Below are 21,152 nucleotides of genomic sequence, written 5' to 3' on the forward strand. Positions count from 1 at the left end.
TCATTTCACACTCCCTCAAAATGCTTTAACTGTAACTCTTGTACCCTCTTCTCCATCGGTGTAAGTCTCTCATGTCTTTTCCCGTTTTTGGTCATTAGTCTTCGTACTGGTTTGATACGGCCCACCACGAAGTCCACTCGTGTGACAACCTCTTCAGAGTAGCACTTGCAACCTACGCACTCAGCTATTTGGTGGATCTATTCCAATCTCTGTCTTCCTCTACAGTATATGCCTTCAACAGCTCCCTGTAGTACCTATGGGCGAAAGATCATACCCCTCTCTTACACTCTTTTTAATCCGAGCACTTCGTTCTTAGTCATCCACTCTTACTATTCCGTGTTGGCTTTTGTACAAATTGTACATTACCCGGCTCTCCCTAGAACTTACCTCTCTTATTCTCAAAATTTCGAACATCTTGTACCATTTTAATTTGTTGAACGCTTTTCCAGGTCGACAAATGCCATGAACGTGTCTTGATTTTTCCTTAATTTTTCTTCCATTATGACCCACAACGTCACAATTGCCTCTATGGTGCCTTTACCTTTTCTAAAGCCAAACCGATCGTCATCTAGCGTATCCTCAATTTTCTTTTCCATAGTTTTCTATGTAATTCTTGTCAGCAAATTAGATGCATGAGCTGTTAAGCATTTTGTGCAACAGCTTTCGCACCTGTCAGCCCTTGCAGTCTTCGGTATTGTGTGGATGATACTTTTCCCAAAGTCAGAAGCTATGTCGCCAGATTCATACACTCTACACACCAACATGTGTAATAGTTCTGCTGTCACTTTCCCCAGCGATTTTAGAAGTTCTAATGGAATGTTATCTATTCCTTCTGACTTGAACTTGAGGTCTGCAAAGCTTACTTATATTCTTATTCTAATACCGGATTCCCTATTTTCTCTAAATCAACACCTATTTCGTCTTTCATCACATCAAGCAAATCGTCCCCCTCATAGAGACCTCCAGTGCACTCTTTTTCGGTTTTGTTCACGTTTTTCATGCAAACGTCTCATCTTAGCTTTCTGCACTTCCTTCTTATTACATTCCTCTGCAACTTGTGTTTCTCTTTTCCTGATCTCCCTTAAATATTTTTGTACTTCCTTCTTTCATCGATCATATGAAGTATTTCTACGTAATTATCTTCTTTGTACCTATGTTTTTGTTTTCAACTTCGGTGATTGCCTTTTTTAGAGATGACCATTCCTCTTCAACTGTACTGCCTGCTGAGCTGTTCCTTATTGCTGTATCTGTAGGCTTGTAGAACTTCAAGTGTGTCTCGTCACTCATTGTACATCTATATCCCAATTCTTTGCGTATCGACTCTTCGTGAGTAATTCCTTGAACTGAGCCTACGCTTCACAACTACTACAGTGCAAGGTGCGTCTGTAGCTGCTCCTTGATACATCTTACATTCCAGTATCTGATTTTGGAATCTCTGTATGACCTTGCTGTAATCTAACAGAAAAATCTTCCTGTATCACCCAGTTTTTGCAAGCATATTTCCTACTTTGGTGATTCTTGAACAGCGTATTTGCTATTAATATCTGAAATTTATTACAGAACTCAATTAGTTTTTCTCCTCCCTCATTCTTTGTCCTAAGTCCATATTCTTCTATAACCTTTTCTTCTCCTCCTTTCCCTACAGCTGTATTCCAGTCCATAATGACTATTCGATTTTCACCTCCCTTTATATACTCTATACCCTTTCAATATCCTCGAATACTTTCTCTACCTCTTCATCTTTAATTTGCAGCGTTGGCATGTATACCTGAACTATCGTTGTCGGTCTTGGTTTGCTGTCGCTTCTGATGAGGACGACACTATCACTGAACTGTTGACTATAACACACTCTTTGCCCTACATTTCTATTCACAACAAATCCTACTCCCGTTATACCACTTCCTGCTGCTGTTGATATTACGATGTACTCGTCTGACCAGAAATCCTTGTCATTTATCCATTTCGCCTCACTGCCACCTTGTATTTCCCTTTTCAGATTTTCTAGCTTCCCTACCCCATTCAAGCATCTGACATTCCACGCCCCAACTTGTATAACGTTATCCTATCGTTGATTAGTTAAAATTTTTCTCATTGTCATCTCCCCCTAGGGAGTCACCTCCCGGAAATCCGAATGGGGGACTATTCGGGGAAACTTCTGCCAATAGAGAGGTCATCCGGACACTTTGTCGATTACAGGGCTCATTTCTTTGGATATATGTTATGTTTCATTAATGCAGTGGTTTGTATTGCCTTCTGCATCCTCATGCCGCTGGTCATTGCTGATTCTTCCGCCTCTTAGGGGCAGTTTCCCAGCCCAACGACAAGAGAGTATCCTGAACCTCTGTCCGCTCCTCCACTCTCTTTGACAAAGCCATTGACAGAATGAGGGTGAGTTCACGTGCCGGAAGTCTTCGGTCGCCAATGCTGATTATTAATATAAATATATACGGTGTCGGGTTTCGAACCCAGACCCAATGACTTTTGATTAACTATCAAAGACGCTATCCCTAGACCATGGACACATCCTCCCATGCCTATCCATTTCCAATTCACTTTTGGTCATCGAAAATCATTGTTATTGTCTCTATGTGGCTCTCCAGCTGTCACTGTATCCAGTATCACAGGCACAGTCGCCTTCGTTCTGTCCTACTGCTGAAGCCTCCTCTCACTTTCACTGTCTCCCTCTTGTTCCCTCTTGCTGCTACTCGTTGATTCCTTTCCACTGCTGCTGCCTCTTTTCACTGTAGTTATCTCTCTCTTCCTCGTTGTCATTATCACAGACTCTTATTGTCACTGGCTATCATTCTATCTATATCTTCATTCCTCTCACAGTAGCATTGTCTCCACTTTTTACCTAAAACGCTTCTCTCACTATGTGCCACTCCCACTATGTCCTTCAACTTCAATAACACGTCTACTATCTACTATCGCCCAATATTATTTCTTCTCCATCTCTTTTAGAATAAAAAAAAAAGCGTAGTTGCCCATGCCAATGTATTTGCGAAAATTTTTAGAGTTGCTGAGGGAAGTAGAATGAGGCAGCTGGTCCTCTACTTTTTAAAATCTTTTGTTAAAGAGGATCATATTCGCTTTTTCGTGCTCTGATAGTAGCATTTTTCCATTAGGTCCTTTCTTTTCCCTGCTACAACGTGGCGTGTCACTCACACCAACTTAATTTTTAATTTTGAAGTGCATATTTTACGTGTACGAATGGGGTACCTTTGAACAGTTGTATCTGCTATGAGTATAATGGTTGCTGACGGCGAGAAAATGGTGAACAAACATTTTCGGGAGCATTGTGAGGAACCACCCATGAACTTAAGCAACTGCTTCATTTATTTATTAGTTCACTCATTAATTAGTTCAGAAGTATACTCTTCAATTAGATTAAATTAAAGAATAGAGATTTGAAGAATATTTCAATGTTGTTCGAGACTGGATGTTAGGACTATATAACTTAGCCATCCTGGGATCCTCGGCTGGGTTTTGGTCTTCTGATAATGGCAAAAAGATAATAAGAAACTTTTATTCGTAGGTTTTCCGTGGAACCGTCCATGAACTAATGGTTCCTCCATAAGTCCTATCAAGCCTATCGTAGACCACATCAAATGCAAAAAAAACAGCATATTTGCTCCATTTACCTAAGCAGGAGGAAGTGTGTGATGTTCTTATTTTGACACTGTAATGTAGGATAGTGACAATACGACGAAGCGTCTGTTGGGCATGCAATTGATCGCTCGCCAAAGGGCTATCGAAAGTACTTGACCCTACCTTTTTATCACCAATAGGAAAGGACGTATGAGTACAGGAACTCGCGTTCTTTTGCGCGGCGTTTTGGAACATGTTTCGTAAGCATGCTGTGTCATGCATACCTGTAGCAAATTAGGAGATACTGAATCCAATGTATGAGGAAAAGAACTGATGGCACAACTTGACTGAAAGAAGGGATCGAATGGCTGTGCCATCCACGAATGATCAGAAGAATGGAAGAAAGTGTGGGAGGATGGAAAATTTTGAGGCAGTCCAACGTCTGAATACTGTAAGCGGATTCAAGTTGACGTAGGTATCAGAGGATAGGTAGAGATGAAGGGGCCTGCTCAGACCAGAATGGCACGGATAGCTGCACTGTACCAGTGACTGCACTGAACAGTAACAAAACCACAACATACACTCCTGGAAATGGAAAAAAGATCACATTGACACCGGTGTGTCAGACCCACCATACTTGCTCCGGACACTGCGAGAGGGCTGTACAAGCAACGATCACACGCACGGCACAGCGGACACACCAGGAACCGCGGTGTTGGCCGTCGAATGGCGCTAGCTGCGCAGCATTTGTGCACCGCCACCGTCAGTGTCAGCCAGTTTGCCGTGGCATACGGAGCTCCATCGCAGTCTTTAACACTGGTAGCACGCCGCGACAGCCTGGACGTGAACCGTATGTGCAGTTGACGGACTTTGAGCGAGGGCGTATACTGGGCATGCGGGAGGCCGGGTGGACGTACCGCCGAATTGCTCAACACGTGGGGCGTGAGTTCTCCACAGTACATCGATGTTGTCGCCAGTGGTCGGCGGAAGGTGCACGTGCCCGTCGACCTGGGACCGGACCGCAGCGACGCACGGATGCACGCCTAGACCGTAGGATCCTACGCAGTGCCGTAGGGGACCGCACCGCCACTTCCCAGCAAATTAGGGACACTGTTGCTCCTGGGGTATCGGCGAGGACCATTCGCAACCGTCTCCATGAATCTGGGCTACGGTCCCGCACACCGTTAGGCCGTCTTCCGCTCACGCCCCAACATCGTGCAGCCCGCGTCCAGTGCTGTCGCGACAGGCGTGAATGGTGGGACGAATGGAGACGTGTCGTCTTCAGCGATGAGAGTCGCTTCTGCCTTGGTGCCAATGATGGTCGTATGCGTGTTTGGCGCCGTGCAGGTGAGCGCCACAATCAGGACTGCATACGACCGAGGCACACAGGGCCAACACCCGGCATCATGGTGTGGGGAGCGCGATCTCCTACACTGGCGGTACACCTCTGGTGATCGTCGAGGGGACACTGAATAGTGCACGGTACATCCAAACCGTCATCGAACCCATAGTTCTACCATTCCTAGACCGGCAAGGGAACTTCTGTTCCACCAGGACAATGCACGTCCGCATGTATCCCGTACCACCCAACGTGCTCTAGAAGGTGTAAGTCAACTACCCTGGCCAGCAAGATCTCCGGATCTGTCCCCCTTTGAGCATGTTTGGGACTGGATGAAGCGTCGTCTCACGCGGTCTGCACGTCCAGCACGAACGCTGGTCCAACTGAGGCGCCAGGTGGAAATGGCATGGCAAGCCGTTCCACAGGACTACATCCAGCATCTCTACGATCGTCTCCATGGGAGAATAGCAGCCTGCATTGCTGCGAAAGGTGGATATACACTGTACTAGTACCGACATTGTTCATGCTCTGTTGCCTGTGTCTATGTGCCTGTGGTTCTGTCACTGTGATCATGTGATGTATCTGACCCCAGGAATGTGTCAATAAAGTTTCCGCTTCCTGGGACAATGAATTCACGGTGTTCTTATTTCAATTTCCAGGAATGTACATTTATTCTATTCGGTTTTGGTATGTAACACATATGTGATATGATAATGGATGCGTGTGGACCTGCATAATTCCTCAACAGATAGGAAATAATAATGATAATGAGATGAAGTTCCATTTGTCCATGAGATAAAGTTCCATTCCACGGGAGATATTTCTTCACTACGCTTGTACACGTTACTCTTTCACTAACAAATATGCATATGGTGCAGGTGACAATGTACCACTGGGATCTGCCACAAGCGCTGCAGTACATTGGCGGCTGGACCAACGGCCTGATGGCAGACTATTTCGTGGAGTACGCCAGGGTGCTGTTTGACAATTTCGGCGACAGGGTGAGTACTAGCAGGTCGCCTTTGAACTTTAACGTCGTTTCATGTCCTTGGTGCCCGTTTGACCTGACGAGGGCCCGCAGGTGAAGTGGTGGATCACTTTCAACGAGCCGGAGGCGTTCGTGCGGGGCTACGCGAACGAAGGCTGGGCGCCCTCGCAGCCCGCGCCTGGCATCGGCGACTACCTGGCTGCGCACACCCTGCTCAAGGCGCACGGACGCGTCTACCGGCTGTACGACCAGCAGTACAGAGCCGCGCAGAACGGTGAGTAGGCGCGTGGCGCACAGCTCACTGCGTAGCACTCTCTTTCAATTGCTTTGAATAAAATAATTCAATTAAGCTTCCTCACGCAATGAAGTCCACTATTTTACTTATTTTTCACAAATTCTTTCCCTAGACGACCTGGGTTTTCTTTGGAAGCACTTTTTGTCTTGCCTTTATGTTTCAATGAAAATATTCAGGTCTTTTGAGTTGATATCAGCGGGAGCAGGAAGGGCTGATGTTTAACACGAGCGTGAATGGAGAGATAAAAAGAACAATGATAAATTTTGGGAGGATGATGATCGGCCTTGGAGGAAAGCAGACGTATTAAGAAAGATATTAAATCTTATAGACACATTGTTGAGCCGCTTTTGGCGAAATCTTCAATCGGAAGGTTAATAGGAACCGGAAAGATCCATGCCCGCCATGTTAATCTTAGCAAATAGAAGAAACAGTTTTTGTAAAATCATTAAACATATTGATCTGAAATTTGGACTACATGTTCAGTGAATGTATTTCTACAAAGTTACAATGCCACGTTAAGGAATATTTGTTGGTTTTTGCTTTAATTTTTTTTAAACGGATGCTTATTTTTTCTCTAAAATTGTGCAGTTTTTCTTCTATAACTCTTGAATTATACAATAATGTTTTACAGTTTGTTATAAATATGAAGGGAGAGGAGTAAACAATGTTGCGTATAAATTTCATTGATATACTGTTAGCAGTTTTTGAGAAAATGTTCCTCAAAAATGAAAATTTTAAAGTTACAGGAAATGGCTTCCAAAGCTTTTTAATACAGTGCTGCCCCATATGATGGATTATCAGCATCCTCTTATTTCTCCAGTGTTAGTTTCCTTTTAACTGGTCTTTTCTTCCCTTTTGCTGAATGTTGTAGGCTTCTTCCTGCCCCTCTTAGTCTTTCTCCATCAGTTAGGCGCATTTCGAAAATCGTGTTCTGTCCTGATTGGAAACCTAAACGTTTCAGCACATGACATTTGATAATGTCTCCTTCATTATATTTTGCCACTGCATCATACACTTCAAAATGTAATGTTTTTATGTGTACAAACACTCTTTTGGGAATCCTAATCCAAATTAAATTATACTTTCATTTGGATTTTGTGTTTTGCAGTGTAAACACTTTTCCAATAAATTTGCTGTGATAAATCTCTTAATATGGACTTAATTACATCAATTACAGCATTTGGCAAACTGCTTTATGGGCATATTCCTTTCCTGATTCGTACTTACACCATGAGTCGTCACCTGTGGGGCGCAGTGCATGTTGGGAGTGCTCTTTTATTGACGCAGAATGAAAAAAATAATGCCAATACTGCTCTCCTCATATGGTGAGTTCTTCTTGTATTTTGCCTAATTGCACATCCATAACACCTCTGCAAACTGTCAATTGCTTCATCTGTCAGTCTTCCTCTTCCTCCAAGGGTCTTACCATCACTAAGCTCCTGGGATCCTAATGTTTGCTTTAGTTTGCGCCAGCGAGCCCCATATGCTTCTGCAGAAGCCCAATGCACTCCTGTTTTTAATGTGAATTTCATTGCCATAAGGTTTGAGTTCCTCTACAGCTTTATATCCCTTAGAATCACCATCTCCTAGATAGTTAGTGTATCGATCATTATACCACTCCCGTGATCTGTAAAAAATTGCTTTCACTCCCTCTACTTCCATCACTCCCTCGTGCTGTGAAAATGTGATTCACAACTTTCACTATGTTCGTCTTTGGTTTTGCATTTACATATATAATGTTTTGAGAGAATAGCAACATCAATTACTTTGCAACTGTGTCCACTGGTAGCTGTCACAACTCCATTTAGAGATTTATGACCTCTATGTTGCCATGACCCATCTAAGGCAACAATGAAATCTCTACAATTCCCATTATCTGTCACCGATTGTTCAACTGCTTTCTTCATTGTTGCTTGAGCAATATCTTCAGCAGAAGATCCCATGAAATCATTATAAAATTCCAAATTGGTGGGTGGTTTTAGCAAGTTCATAATTCCACATAACGTTGTCCCTGCAGCCCTGCCCCCTGCCCCTGCCAATGCAATGCAAGCCATACACTAGCCTAACATTTATATCATACACCTTCTTTACACTATTACCCCTACGCGGAATACTGCTAGAATTATAAAACGAGACTTCTACATTTGTTACACTTCAATAACATTTTACATGCCAAACCAATGTGTGAAGTTATTTTCAGTTTCAGTCCTCTTTCTTTACAAACTTTTCATAATACATTATGTTTAAAAATATCAGAGAGCAAAGAAATGTTATTTGTTTCATTCACATCATTACCGTCAATTTCATAGTTCTAAAATTTTTCTTTGCCGTCCCAAACTTTCTTGCTGGAAGAAGTTCTATCTCTTTCATTTGGAGTAGTTTGTGGAGCAGTCTGAGCAGCATCTCCCTTTGAAACAACAAAAGATTTCTTCTTCCACTCACTGTGCCTTTTCTTAAACACTTGATTGTTGAAACGGAGCATATTGATATCCACAAAGCAAATACGTAAAACAGGTACGAGAAAAATTCTCCGAATACGCAAAATTGAACAGCTAAACAACATAGAAATTTCCACAAGTCAACACACACAGTATAGCGTTTATGTTTACCAATATGAAAAGTCACTTGTCACCGAGATAAAGCCATACGACGTTGGAAAACAAAACACTGCTTTATTCCGCAAAGATATCCTGCTTGCAGCAAGCGAGCGGCGCTGTCAGAGGTGACTCACCAAGTCACTACAACCGTTTACGCGGAGCGTCAACTTTGCAGCGACAAAAAAACACACTTAGAATTCACTTAGAAGGATGAAACTTGATTGGTTTTATTGAGATAACTCCAAATAATTTTATAATGAAAAAAAACAGAAAAGATTAATTTTGTCATTTTCATCATTCTGGCTCCCCTTTACAAGATATTAGCATGGATTATATCGTCAGTGTTAGCACTTTTATATATTAATAGTTTCAAAATATAGATCTACAATTATCAAAGGTATGTTGTGTCCATTTTAGTTTAATGGAACTCTTGTGCTTTGTAGTTATGTAGGTCGTAGTCGTGTGGATCGATCGCTTCTGGATGTAGGTAAAGACAATGCATCGCAAGTTACTGTCCTAATTTACTGAACACCAAAACAAGAAGACAACATAAATATTAAAATCAAAATCATACAGATGAAGAAATCAGAATTACATGAATCTAAATAAACTTAATCTCTAACAGTGATTATTAAAGAAATTATTCAGAATTTCAATAAAATTTTGCTGAGAGAAATTAATCAATACCCAAATAATATCTAATTATATTTAGATCAGCATAAGAACAAGCACAAATCATATTAATAAATCTGGCCAGAAAAATCAAGTAATGAACCAATCACCAACAATTGTTTGATAAACCTAGAGATAGTCATAAATAAATATTTTACAGAAAAGAATCAATGAAACGATTACCAAGGGGACGAATTATTGAAACTAAAATAGAAGAACACAAAGGGTCTTTACAAACAAAAAAGGTCAAAAAATAACAAAATATGATCACACTCAAGTTCAATAAGTAAAATAATGATCAATATAAATAAGGAAAGTACAATTTATTTCAGTCTCAATAAAACTATCAATAAATCTTTACGTTTTTGAGAAGAAACGCAAATGCCAGCAAAATAAACCAATAAAAAAATATTTTCCATTTTTCAGTCCCATATAAATCACTGCTTTTTGGACGACTCTCACTGACAGTCCATCGAACTACTCCTCATTGCACAATGATGAATCCATGAACTATGCGAACATAAGAAATAATTTCAGAGATAGTTCAAGATAAACCGCTGTATCACCGTATCTAATCATAACATAAGAAATAATTTCAGAAATAGTTCAAGATAAGCCGCTGTATCACCGTGTCTAATCAGATTCTAGATGCCACCTAGAAGATTAGCAGTGGAAATTTTCCGCTTAGCTTGAGTGAATTCTGGTTTAATAATTTTACGTTAAGCTATACAAACGGGTGCCTTCCTAAGATAACACTGATAGCATTACTCAGTAGGTTTATGTAGGTAGGTGTTTTATTTGATTCCTGACTGATGCAGGTTTAGATTTCCCTTCAATATTAAAGTTTATTACTTTGTTATACCACTTGTTAAGTGTCAGACCTGAACAGAATTTACGCGCTATGCCTTTGGGAGTAATAGGTAATTAAATAAACAAATTCTCAGATATAGTTTACTAGCTCTGTGTTTCCGGATAGGGAAAAGTAGTTACAGTTTAAGGGGTGATCAAAAGTTTCGAAGGCCATAGATACCATAATTCTTACGCCAAATGGCCAAGATCTCCGTTAGAATTGAGGAAATCATAACGACGGACTGGAATGAGGATACCCATTTGCCAAAACACCATATTCCGCTGCGTGAAGAGGTCCGTAGCTACCTGCTGCAAATACTTATCTGACGGTACTTGTCCACCTATCAAGGCCTTTTTTGAGGGACCAGGTTTGCGATAATGGCAGTGGAAGAGGCTAGGACCAGTTTCTAGACCATGGGCTGTAATGGACGAGACTGGCCTGCCAGATCGATCGGCGTCTTGTTTCGAAACACGACCAGCATCGAACGTGGCGCTTCATTCCACAGCGATGACTTCCGACAGAGGTGCTGCCCCAGCTTGGTTACATATGCGCTGGAGCATTTTTCATTCTCTGACGTTTTTCATTGGGCAGCCAAGAACGGAATAACAGTAAGTTGGTCCTCTTTTGACCAATATGGTAATAACGACGCCGTAGTTCACATTTATAGATTCATTACACCAAAAGAATAAAAACATCTTAAGTGAACATCTTAAGAGATTTGAGCACTCTTTCGTATCCAATGCATTAAACACATCTCTTCTATTGCAAACTCATTGCTTATCATATTTTGGGAGGAGGTTGTTTGGACCAAAACGAGAAAAAAGCGTCTGGTAAACATGGGCTCTAAAATGCATACCTGAAGACACGAGCACTTGTGTAGTAGAAAAGATGTATTTCATACTGTTGATAATGAACAAGTGGTTCTTAGCTCTTAAACTATGCGTTTCAGACTCAATGGTTAACAGAATTCTTGTTTTGGTTAACACTTCTTCCTCACAAATTATGGAAGTAGAGTCCTTGCAGTAAATAACGTCAGTATCATAGAACCGAAGATGAATAAGACTGCATACCTTTTTAAGGTATGCCTTCTAGAGTCCATTTTCATTAGACACGTTTTATATATTTCTGTGTGAAGAATCTGCCCCTAAGGTTTGTCGCTGCTTTTGTGGGATACTCTGTATACGTGCATAGGAGTCGGGCTAAGTTGCACTGCAGCAACGCCCTCAAACAGAAACTATTTGGTCGCCCCTAATAAGTAAACTTTTTCAGATTGCGATAAATAAGTAATGGTAAGACATGAATTTTGGTAGGATATTCAGTGAACTGACGAAACAAATGTTAAAAAACACAACACCCAAGTTCAGATTCAGAGGAAAGTTTTCGTAGGTTCGCAATGATAAAACCGGAGTCAGAATGGAAGATGGACTTTAACTGTCGACTAGATGGTTTGACAGGGAAACGCGACTATAAAAGAGAAGAATTGGTGGAATACGACTGGGGTGTAAGGGAAAAGTAATACTGGTAAATTGTCCAGCATTCTCAGACGATAGAGGAGAAGGTTAATCAACCCAGGCAATTACAGGTACAAGCGGGCAAAGGGGGCCTACAGATCACTATCGAGACGATGCTATATACGGTGAACTTCAAGGCATCTCTTAGGTGGATGACTATAGGAGGGGATGTTTAGAAGTTGGAGAGATTTAAATACCTATTAGAATGGATGGAATTTGGGTTGATAGAAAGGAATCGACGAGAGCCCGAACAAACAAAATAACTTAGCGTACAAGTAACTAGAAATACCTACATTAAGAAAAATATTTCGATGAGTGCTTAAGTAAGACTTAGGGTGAACGGCCCTGAAGCCTTATACGCAGCAGAAACTTTTAAACTACTAAGAACTGAAATACTTAAGAAACTAGAACTAATGGAGCGGAATATTATCAAGAGGATATTGAGACCCCGAAAATCAAAAGACGGTTACAATGTATGAGAATGAAACAATAAAGGGAAAGGAGAAAGACTAAATAAATAAAGCTGACACTAATTAACGTGGTCGTCAGAATAAACTAAGAAAAAAACAGATAAGAGGCACTGTTGTAATATATGGTAGATTACAGACAAAATATCGGGTTTTCTCAGTAAATATTTTTGGCTATTACGTACAGTTCTCCAATAAAAGAGAATCGAGACTGTTTCAGTAAGCTACATGGTATATAATGATGATGATTTTGGTGTAAACTGGTCACAGTATCAGCACTGAGGGCTAGAGCTAGGGTCTATGATCTGTACTCAAAGAGTCTTAGTTCCTGGTTTACATCCCATACACTGCTTAAATTATTAATAAAAATCATTTGCAGTGGCGCCCAGTTACTTTCGTTATAAGTCACACTCATTATGACAACAGTCTAATAAATGGAAAGGAGCGGACAGGATTTTATATTACCTGCTTACACTTGGTATGGGAAGCTGTCCGTAGAGATGGAAGAATCAGGATGATTCTCGAGAAGGCAATGGAAACCACTACAGCAGGTACTGACAATGCTTAATCCTCACGAAATGTGACCTGTGAATCAAGCGTCGCGATGTGGGTTCCATTGACACAAGAGACTGGATTAATGGCTATGCATCTCCAGAAAGAGACTGTAAAAGGTGGTGTGATTGTGGTTAAAAGGTGGAATAATTAGCGAAAGGGTAACATTCTACGATTTGGAACGGGTAATGTTAGAAGACTAAATCTGAAAAAGAAAGCTAGAAACATGAAAACGAAAATTCAAAGTCAACATAGAAGAAGCGGAAACCAGTTAAGTGAACTGGCGATAGGTTAAGGATCTTTTGTTTATGAACATGAAGATCGGCAGAGAGTGAGTTATTGTGAACAGTGCAGCGACAATGTGTATGAGCATACTGAAAGAATAATGCTCTAATTAAAATTCGATAAAAATATCAATCATTTGGGCTTGAAACACTGTGATTGAGGATGTATCGATAGACAGCGGTACATAAGAATACGGTCTTGAGGGCGAAGAAAGGCTACTTTAGTTCCTGGTAACAGTAAATACAGGTTACAAGACTGTCAAGAGGAAAGGACCTGTACATACGGCAAGTTACCAGTTGGATTGCATGATTGCCAGACAAAAATTCCGAGATCACATATTCCATTGACAAACATATCCTGCAGAAGAAATAGTCTCTGCTCACAATTTTGTAATGGTGAACACTAGGCTGAAGTAGAGGAAAGTCGTTCAGAATAATCAATGCGCAAATATGTATGATACTGAAGTAGTGAGGAACGATGAGATGCATTTGAAGTTCCCTGAGGCAATAGGTTCTGCGATAATGACTACCAATATGACTGTCAATAGGCAATTTAGCTTAAGAGGAATGGATTTGTCTGTATAGAGCAACCACAATAGTTGCAAGTACACACATAGGTAAAGTACCGTAGTTTGCAACGTGCCTAGGGCCACAAAACAAATACTTCAATTATCAACAAAAGAAGAAAGTACAAAATTGTATCGCACAGGAATACAGAAATAGAAATCACTTCTAAATGAAGTCAACAGGAAGCGAAGGGAAGCAAAGGTGAGAGGGCTCCAGGAGAAACGTGATGAAATATAAAAGGAAGTTATCGTCAGAAGGACAGATGTATCATACAGAAAACCTTGTTCAAGGCATGTATTAGAAATAAAAAAAATCTGGAGTTGAATGAAAATCCATGTAAAAAGGCTTTCAGTTATAAGATCTGCAGATAGTATTGCTCTCTTCAGTGACAGACATAAATAAAAGAAAGAATAAGATTTGTTAGATGGATTGAAATTTCTAATGAGCAAAGAAAGCGCACTGCAGATAAACAAAAGAAAGACGAAAGCAATGAGCAAACACAGAAATAGAATTAGCAATGAATGTAATATCAAAACTGGTGGCCATATAATATGGAAGGTGATTAAAGTTTGCTACTTTCATAGCAGAATAGGACATAATGGATGAAGCAATAACGATATAGTAAGCAGATTAGAATAGGAAAACATGCTATTCCTAGCTTATTGAAAACTTCCAGTATGAAAGCCATAACATTCTAAATTACATCTGGTCTACCGTGGCATGTCAAACATTCTCAGATGGCCACTATCATTTGCAGAATACTCGTCGTAATCTGCATAAAACTGTTGAAACCATCCACTTTTATAGCCATTGTAAATGTATTGGACTTGTCCCAAAGACATAAATGTATGGACCAAAAATAGTTCGAAAGCAGCGAAAACACGAAATTGAGTCATTTAAATGAGTAAATGGAAACAGAAAGTTTTATAAAATTAATCTTCAGGTAGCAGAGATATTAAACAACCCTACTATACATGCTACCATCATGGGAATATTCGCCTGCTTCACATGCAGAGCTATAGAAAAAATGCGAACAACGCATAAAAGACAACTATAAATCTCAAATTTCACGATACAAAACCACATGCCAACAAACACGTACACATAAAGTATTTCTGTCCAAGAGATGACAATTTGACAGACATAAAACTGAAATGGACAACAGCTCTCAGGAAAGAGTTTAAAACACAATGTGGACTCATCAGTAAATGATGAAAAAAGAATCTCTCGTTATGGAACCTGAATATACTCTCACCATGGAAGAAAAAAATTACAATAATGTAAACAGAGAACTAACATGAGAATTAATAAAACAAGAAATTAACAACATAGCAACACAGATTAAAAACGAATACGATACAAGACGAAAAAAGTCCAAGAAGGAAACTGCAAGCAATACATGTTATAGCAAAATCAGACAAAAGAAGAAATGATGTGCTCACAGAAAGAGAAGTATATATTGGAAAAACACAGGAGTTTTTCACCAAACCCAACATAAAAAGTTAAAATCAATCACAACAAACAGACTTCAAGTATATTGTAATAACAAACTCGAGAACATAGACAATCCATTTTAGATGAGGATAAAGAGAGACTTGTATAAAAGAAATTCGCAACCAAACAACATGAGATGCCAGTGGAACTTCCATTAGGGAATATACCTGTCTGTCAAGTAGTAAATTAGAAGCAGTTCCCACATACCTACAAGGACAACAGATGCAATCACAGTGCACCCATTAATACAAAACAGGAAATGATGAGGCAATAGGATACACAAGTCAGCTAACAGAAGATGTGTTATAAAAGTACCATACAGAGGAACTTTGTTCCCTATTAGTGGAACCAACCACCACATAAAATAAGTACACATAGTAGGTAAATATATTCAAAAATTAGGCAATAAACAGTGCATAAAAGCAAACAGCTCATAGAAAACCAATCCCTAAACTAAAATCAAAACGAGGCAATTAAAAAGATAACCCAGGATCTACCAGCTCAATTGCAGGGACTGTGTAATGAATCTACATGCTGGTGATTGGCCAAACACTTGACAAAAGATACAAGAGCACATTAGTGCATGGAACTACAGTACAAGCCATCCAACGTTTGCAGACCACCATAAAAAAGAATACCATACAACACAGCCTATAAAAAAGATATAATCATCATAAAACTCAGTAAAGACAGCCATCTCCACCTCCTCCATTCCAAGAAAACTTTCACACACATAAAGCATTAACAAACAACAAAAAATTACTTTATAACGAAATATATATTTGAAACAAGGCACAGTGTAAATAACACACTGGAAAAAAAGAGTTGAATTCCTTTTCCTACACCTCACTGTCTGTTATCACCAATCTCCTTGCCCCCCTGCCCCTCCCCATCCCTGATCCTTTTATTTTACCCTCAGCTCATCACCATTTTCCTTCAACTCTCTCTTCATACCATTATTTTGTACTTACTGTTCACTCATCTCTGTCTCTTATCTCTCCCCTCCCCGCCTCACCCCCTCCCACCACCCTCCCAACAGACGTCAAAGATACATTTCAACTCCTACAACAATCCTTAGTTTTCCTTACTCATGCAATAAATACATAGTAACAAAACTAAATGAAAATTCTGAACTGCTGGAAAAGAACAGTTTTAGGCTGAAGAAAACCTTGTGTTATAGTTGGTAACACTACACAAAACACACTATAAATATTTCACCTGAAGTCTGAAGTAAACAGTAGTAGTACTATATTGTGTTTAGTTTTTTTTTAAAAAAAATGCGTAGTTCTGCAGTGCCATACGGGAGTAGGCAAGATTCGACAATGCCAAACGAAGAAATAGCCAAAAATGTGCAGACAGACAGCGTTCACTGACGTAAGAGAAAAACCAGGCATGAAATACAGTAAATAAAAATTAACATGTCTTGTAACGAAATGGTTTTAAATCTAGAAAGGAAGTCAAATCTGAAATATCATTCTTTAGAGAATATTGAAAATGCTTCATTTCAATAAAACGAAACGCGTTTGGTGACAAAAACAAGCACTTGCAGCTGCAGTGACGAAATTAAAATGCTATCAGTACAGGTCGAATACAGCTTAGCTTCTGTTCGACCTTAGCTTATTAATGGCTGAATACTAGCTCAGATGTTCAAGGATGGAAATACTAATTAGGACCAGAGTTTCAGCTGAAGTCACTACGGAAACCACGAAACCAAGAGTTAGGAAACGCCCTGAATGCTCTTTTACTCCTGCTCATTGAAAAATAATTTATTTCTCTTTGACATGGGCCACATTTCGTCGTCATCTTGCTCAGTGGAACCACATATAGAAAGGTCATTATTATGTTTATGATTGGAACAATGATGTATGGAATGTAAGACCTCCTGAAACAATTTTAACTATGAAATGGATAGTGCATCATGTGATCACAATAGTTTGTCATACGATGTCACTGTAACTAATGGAATATTTCTTTAGTCAATATACATCTTGTGAAGAATACATCACAGTCGTATCATTTTCATTGTACGTTCATTCAAATATTATGTGAAACAGCCAGGCAATGTTCTTTCCACATTTCAGGCAGTGTTGGAATTACATTGAATATCCAAGGAAGCGAGCCGCTTACGAATTCGACAGAAGACATTGAAGCTGCCGAGAGATACCAGCAATTTGAGGTGAATACAATAAAGAACTTTTATATCTTGTTTCAGAATAGCATGGAACTGTATCTCTCATTTATTTTAAACACTGCAAGGTGAATGACGCCTACTATATTGTATCGTTTGTGTAACAGTTAAATCGTTTTTTTTGTTGTATTTGTGGTCTGATAACCGAAAACTGGACTGATTCACCCTTTCACGGTAGCCGATACTGTGCAGACCTCTTCAATTCTGAACAACTACCGCAACCTAAATCCTTTTGAGGCAGTTTCACATATTGTTCTCCCTCTACTGTTCTTGAGCGTGTAGATCTCATGTCTGCCATGGTTCTAGAAAACGAAGGATGTGTCTTATCTGTCTATCTATTCTTTTATTCAGGTTATGTCAGGAGTTTCTTATTTGCCAAAGTCGATTCAGTACCTCTAAATTAGTAATTTGATCTTGTGATCTAATCTTAAATATCCTTCTACAGAACAATATTTTTAAAACTATTCTGTTCTCGTTTGAATTGCTTGATGTTCACATTTCACTTCCGTACAATGCTAACCTATATTAAGAAACGTTCAGAAGGGAATTCCTCACGCAAAACTCCTCTGCTATTTTTGGTGACACATTTCTGTATCTAATTCTCTCTGCATCCCCTGAATTAATTCGAGAGAGTTCCGTTTCCTTTGTTTTGTTGTTGTTGTTGTTCATATTGTGACCTCTTTTCAATGTATTATCCAATCCGTTCACCTGCTCTTCCAAGTCCTTTGCTATCTCTCACAGATTTACAATGTCATCGACATTGTCTTGGTTTCTTCTCCATGAACTCCATGAACCCCATTTCCAGTTGCCCTTCGGTGTCCAGTTTTGCTTATAATATACGTCGGGGATAAACTGCAACATACTCTTGTGTCCTTCTCAACGACAGCTGTCATTCAGTGCGACTGCGGCCGCACTTCCATACAACTTGGAAGTAGCGTTTCACACCCTGTGCTGTATCCCTGCTAGCATCTACCATCAACATTCTCAAAACCATTCTCTTAATTTGTAGTTAATATGATGATGATTCATCTTTCTTTAACCTATCTTTGAAGATAACTGCTAGGATCAGTATTGCTTCGCGTGTTCCTTCATTTTCCAAAACCCAAACTACCCTCATGTGGGCTTCTACCAGTTTTTCCATTCCTGTACAAATAAATATTTTGGACCACTCATTAATGTTTCGGTATTCCCACCCGCCCGACATGTATTTTTTGAGATGGGAATTATTACATTCTTCCTGAAGCCTAGAAGCACTTCGCCTGCCTGCTGTATCTTGCATATTTTGTTTTGTTATTTCTGCTGCGCCGAAGAATCTCAATAATTGTGAGGAATGTCGACATCAGATACATTGTTTCGATTTAGAAAATTCGTGATCTGTCTAATTTTTCTCACAGTACCTTATCTCCAATCTCAACTTCATTTATTTCCTTTGCCCTTTTTATAATTTTGCCTTCAAGCTTATTTCTCTCATATAGCCGTATATACCGTTCTTCCACGATTTAAGTTTCGTTTAAGACTGGCTTACCATCAAAACATTCGTTATCATACTGGTGCTTCTCTTTTCTTCCAGATATCTCTTGAGTTTTAATACAGATGTTATCTATCTTTCCCTTGGTACTTCATCCCTCTACACACATTTATTTGTCGTCTAGTCATTCCCGCTTAGCCATTTTCCGTTCTCTGCCATTCTCATCTCTAGACGTTCGGAATCCCTTTCGATTGATTTATCTGATGCATTTTTACATTTTCTTCTTTCGTAAATTGTATTTAATGTCTTCTATCATATATAAGTATGCCTAGTATGTCACAGTAGGTGAGCATTATTTCCATACATTCTAAAAGTGACGTTGTTTGTCAAGGGAAAAATTTTCCATTTTTCAGGCGGGACTCTATGCTCATCCCATCTTCAGTGAAGAGGGCGACTACCCGGCGGTGATGCGTGAGAGAGTAGATGCCAACAGTGAGGAGGAGGGCCGACCTCGTTCGAGGTTGCCGAGTTTCACGCAGGAGGAAGTAGAATACATCAGAGGTGCGGATATGATGTATCTTCTCCCAGATCTAGATCAGTCTAATGAAGCAAGTTTCATTTTAGTAACTTCAATTTCAGCAAATAACTTCCCGCCAAAGATTATAACGTAGAGGAGAAAGCTAGGGTTGTATGTTGAGATGAAACAAGCACAATTCCAGTACAATTTCATCTATAACTAATTCCACTCATTACGTGAGGGTAATCATCAGGTTTTGGTTGCCAAGTTCTGAATTTGTTATAAGACGCAAGGAGCTACTTTTTAAGCTCTGTTTTTAAATTTTCTTTTCATATGAAGGTTTATGCAAGTAATTCAGGTACTGAACAGTACTTAATAACAGTCTTGCGCTCGCGATGCTAAAGGTCGGTGTCGTCTTCTAGGCATAACTGTCCACGTTTGGCAAAAAAAGAGGGTATTTTAACTATAGCTAATCCTCTTTCTTGCGACACGTGATTTTGGTGGGTAGCGTCTTTGATCAGTAATCAAAACGTCCTCGGTCCGGAGTACGAAACCCGCAACTGCTTAAATTTTGATTAATAATCAGCATTGGTGACCGTAGACTTCCGGCATAAGAAGTCACCCTCGTTCTGCAAACGGCCTTGTCAAAGAGGGTGGAGGAGCGGACAGAAGCTCAGGGCATTCTCTTGCCCCTAATGGCGCAAGCATCAGCAATGATCAATGACATGAGGATGCTGAAGGCAATGGAAATCACCGGATTAAAGACACAAAGTGTATCCACAGGACACGTGGCCTGTAAATGAAAAAGTGTCATCATGACCTCTCAATTGACGAAAGTTTCCAGAATAGTCCTCCATTCAGATTTCCGGAAGCGGACTGACAAGGGCGAGGTTACCACGAGAAAAAGATAGAATAATCAAGAAGAGGATTCGATCTACGGCTCGAGGCGTCGAATGGCAGGTGTCTGAATGTGATAGGGAAGCTAGAAAACCTGAAAATGGAAATGCCAAGGCACAATATAGATATAGTAATGGTCAGTGAAATGGAAAGAAGACAAGGATTTCTGGTCAGATGTCTATAGAGTAATACCAACAGCAGCAGAAAATGATATAACGGGCGTAGGATTCTGTATGAATAGGAAGGTAGGGTTATGAGTGTGTTACATTGAACATTTCAGTGATAGGGCTATTCTTGTCAGAATCGAAAGGGAACCAACACAGACAACGATAGTTCAGGTATAAATGCCAACGTCGCAAGCTGAAGATGATGAGACAGAAAAAGTAAATGAGAATATTGAAAGGGTAATGCAGAATGTAAGGGGAGATAAAAATGAATTACTTGTGGGGAACTGAAATGCAGTTCTAGGTGAACGAATAGAAAAAGAACGGTTACAAGAGAACATGATCTTGGTACAAGGAATGAGAGAGGAGAAAAAGTAATTGAGTTCTGTAAATAAGTTCACTTGGTAATAGAGAATACACAGTTCAAGAACCACAATAGCAGGAGGTATACTTGGGAAATACCGCACGATGCGGGAAGATTTCAGTTAGATTAAATCATATTCAGGTTCCGCAATCATATACTGGATTGCAAGACCCAGATCACAATGTTGTAGTGATAAAGCGTACGCTGAGATCCAAGAGATTAATCAGGAAGAAACAAAATGAAAAGAAGTGGGATACGTAAGTAACCAGGAATGACAAGACATGCTTGAAGTTCTCTAAGGCTATAGATACGGGAATAAGGAATAGCTCAGTACGCGGTACAGTTGAAGA

The 21,152-nt window shown here is 39.9% G+C and overlaps 1 protein-coding gene across 1 annotated transcript in view; it reads left to right on the top strand.

Moving 5' to 3' along the window:
* LOC126282016 (myrosinase 1-like) overlaps window positions 1-21,152 on the top strand; it is a 65,037-nt gene that overhangs the window by 17,373 nt on the left and 26,512 nt on the right. Inside the window, exons 4-7 of the mRNA XM_049981409.1 lie at window positions 5,806-5,928; window positions 6,009-6,189; window positions 17,286-17,380; window positions 19,274-19,421. Coding sequence (XP_049837366.1) covers window positions 5,806-5,928; window positions 6,009-6,189; window positions 17,286-17,380; window positions 19,274-19,421 — 547 coding nt within the window. The remainder of the gene's footprint in view (window positions 1-5,805; window positions 5,929-6,008; window positions 6,190-17,285; window positions 17,381-19,273; window positions 19,422-21,152) is intronic.

Source organism: Schistocerca gregaria, chromosome 7 (assembly GCF_023897955.1).
Source record: "Schistocerca gregaria isolate iqSchGreg1 chromosome 7, iqSchGreg1.2, whole genome shotgun sequence".
In the NCBI taxonomy this organism is placed as follows: domain Eukaryota; kingdom Metazoa; phylum Arthropoda; class Insecta; order Orthoptera; family Acrididae; genus Schistocerca; species Schistocerca gregaria.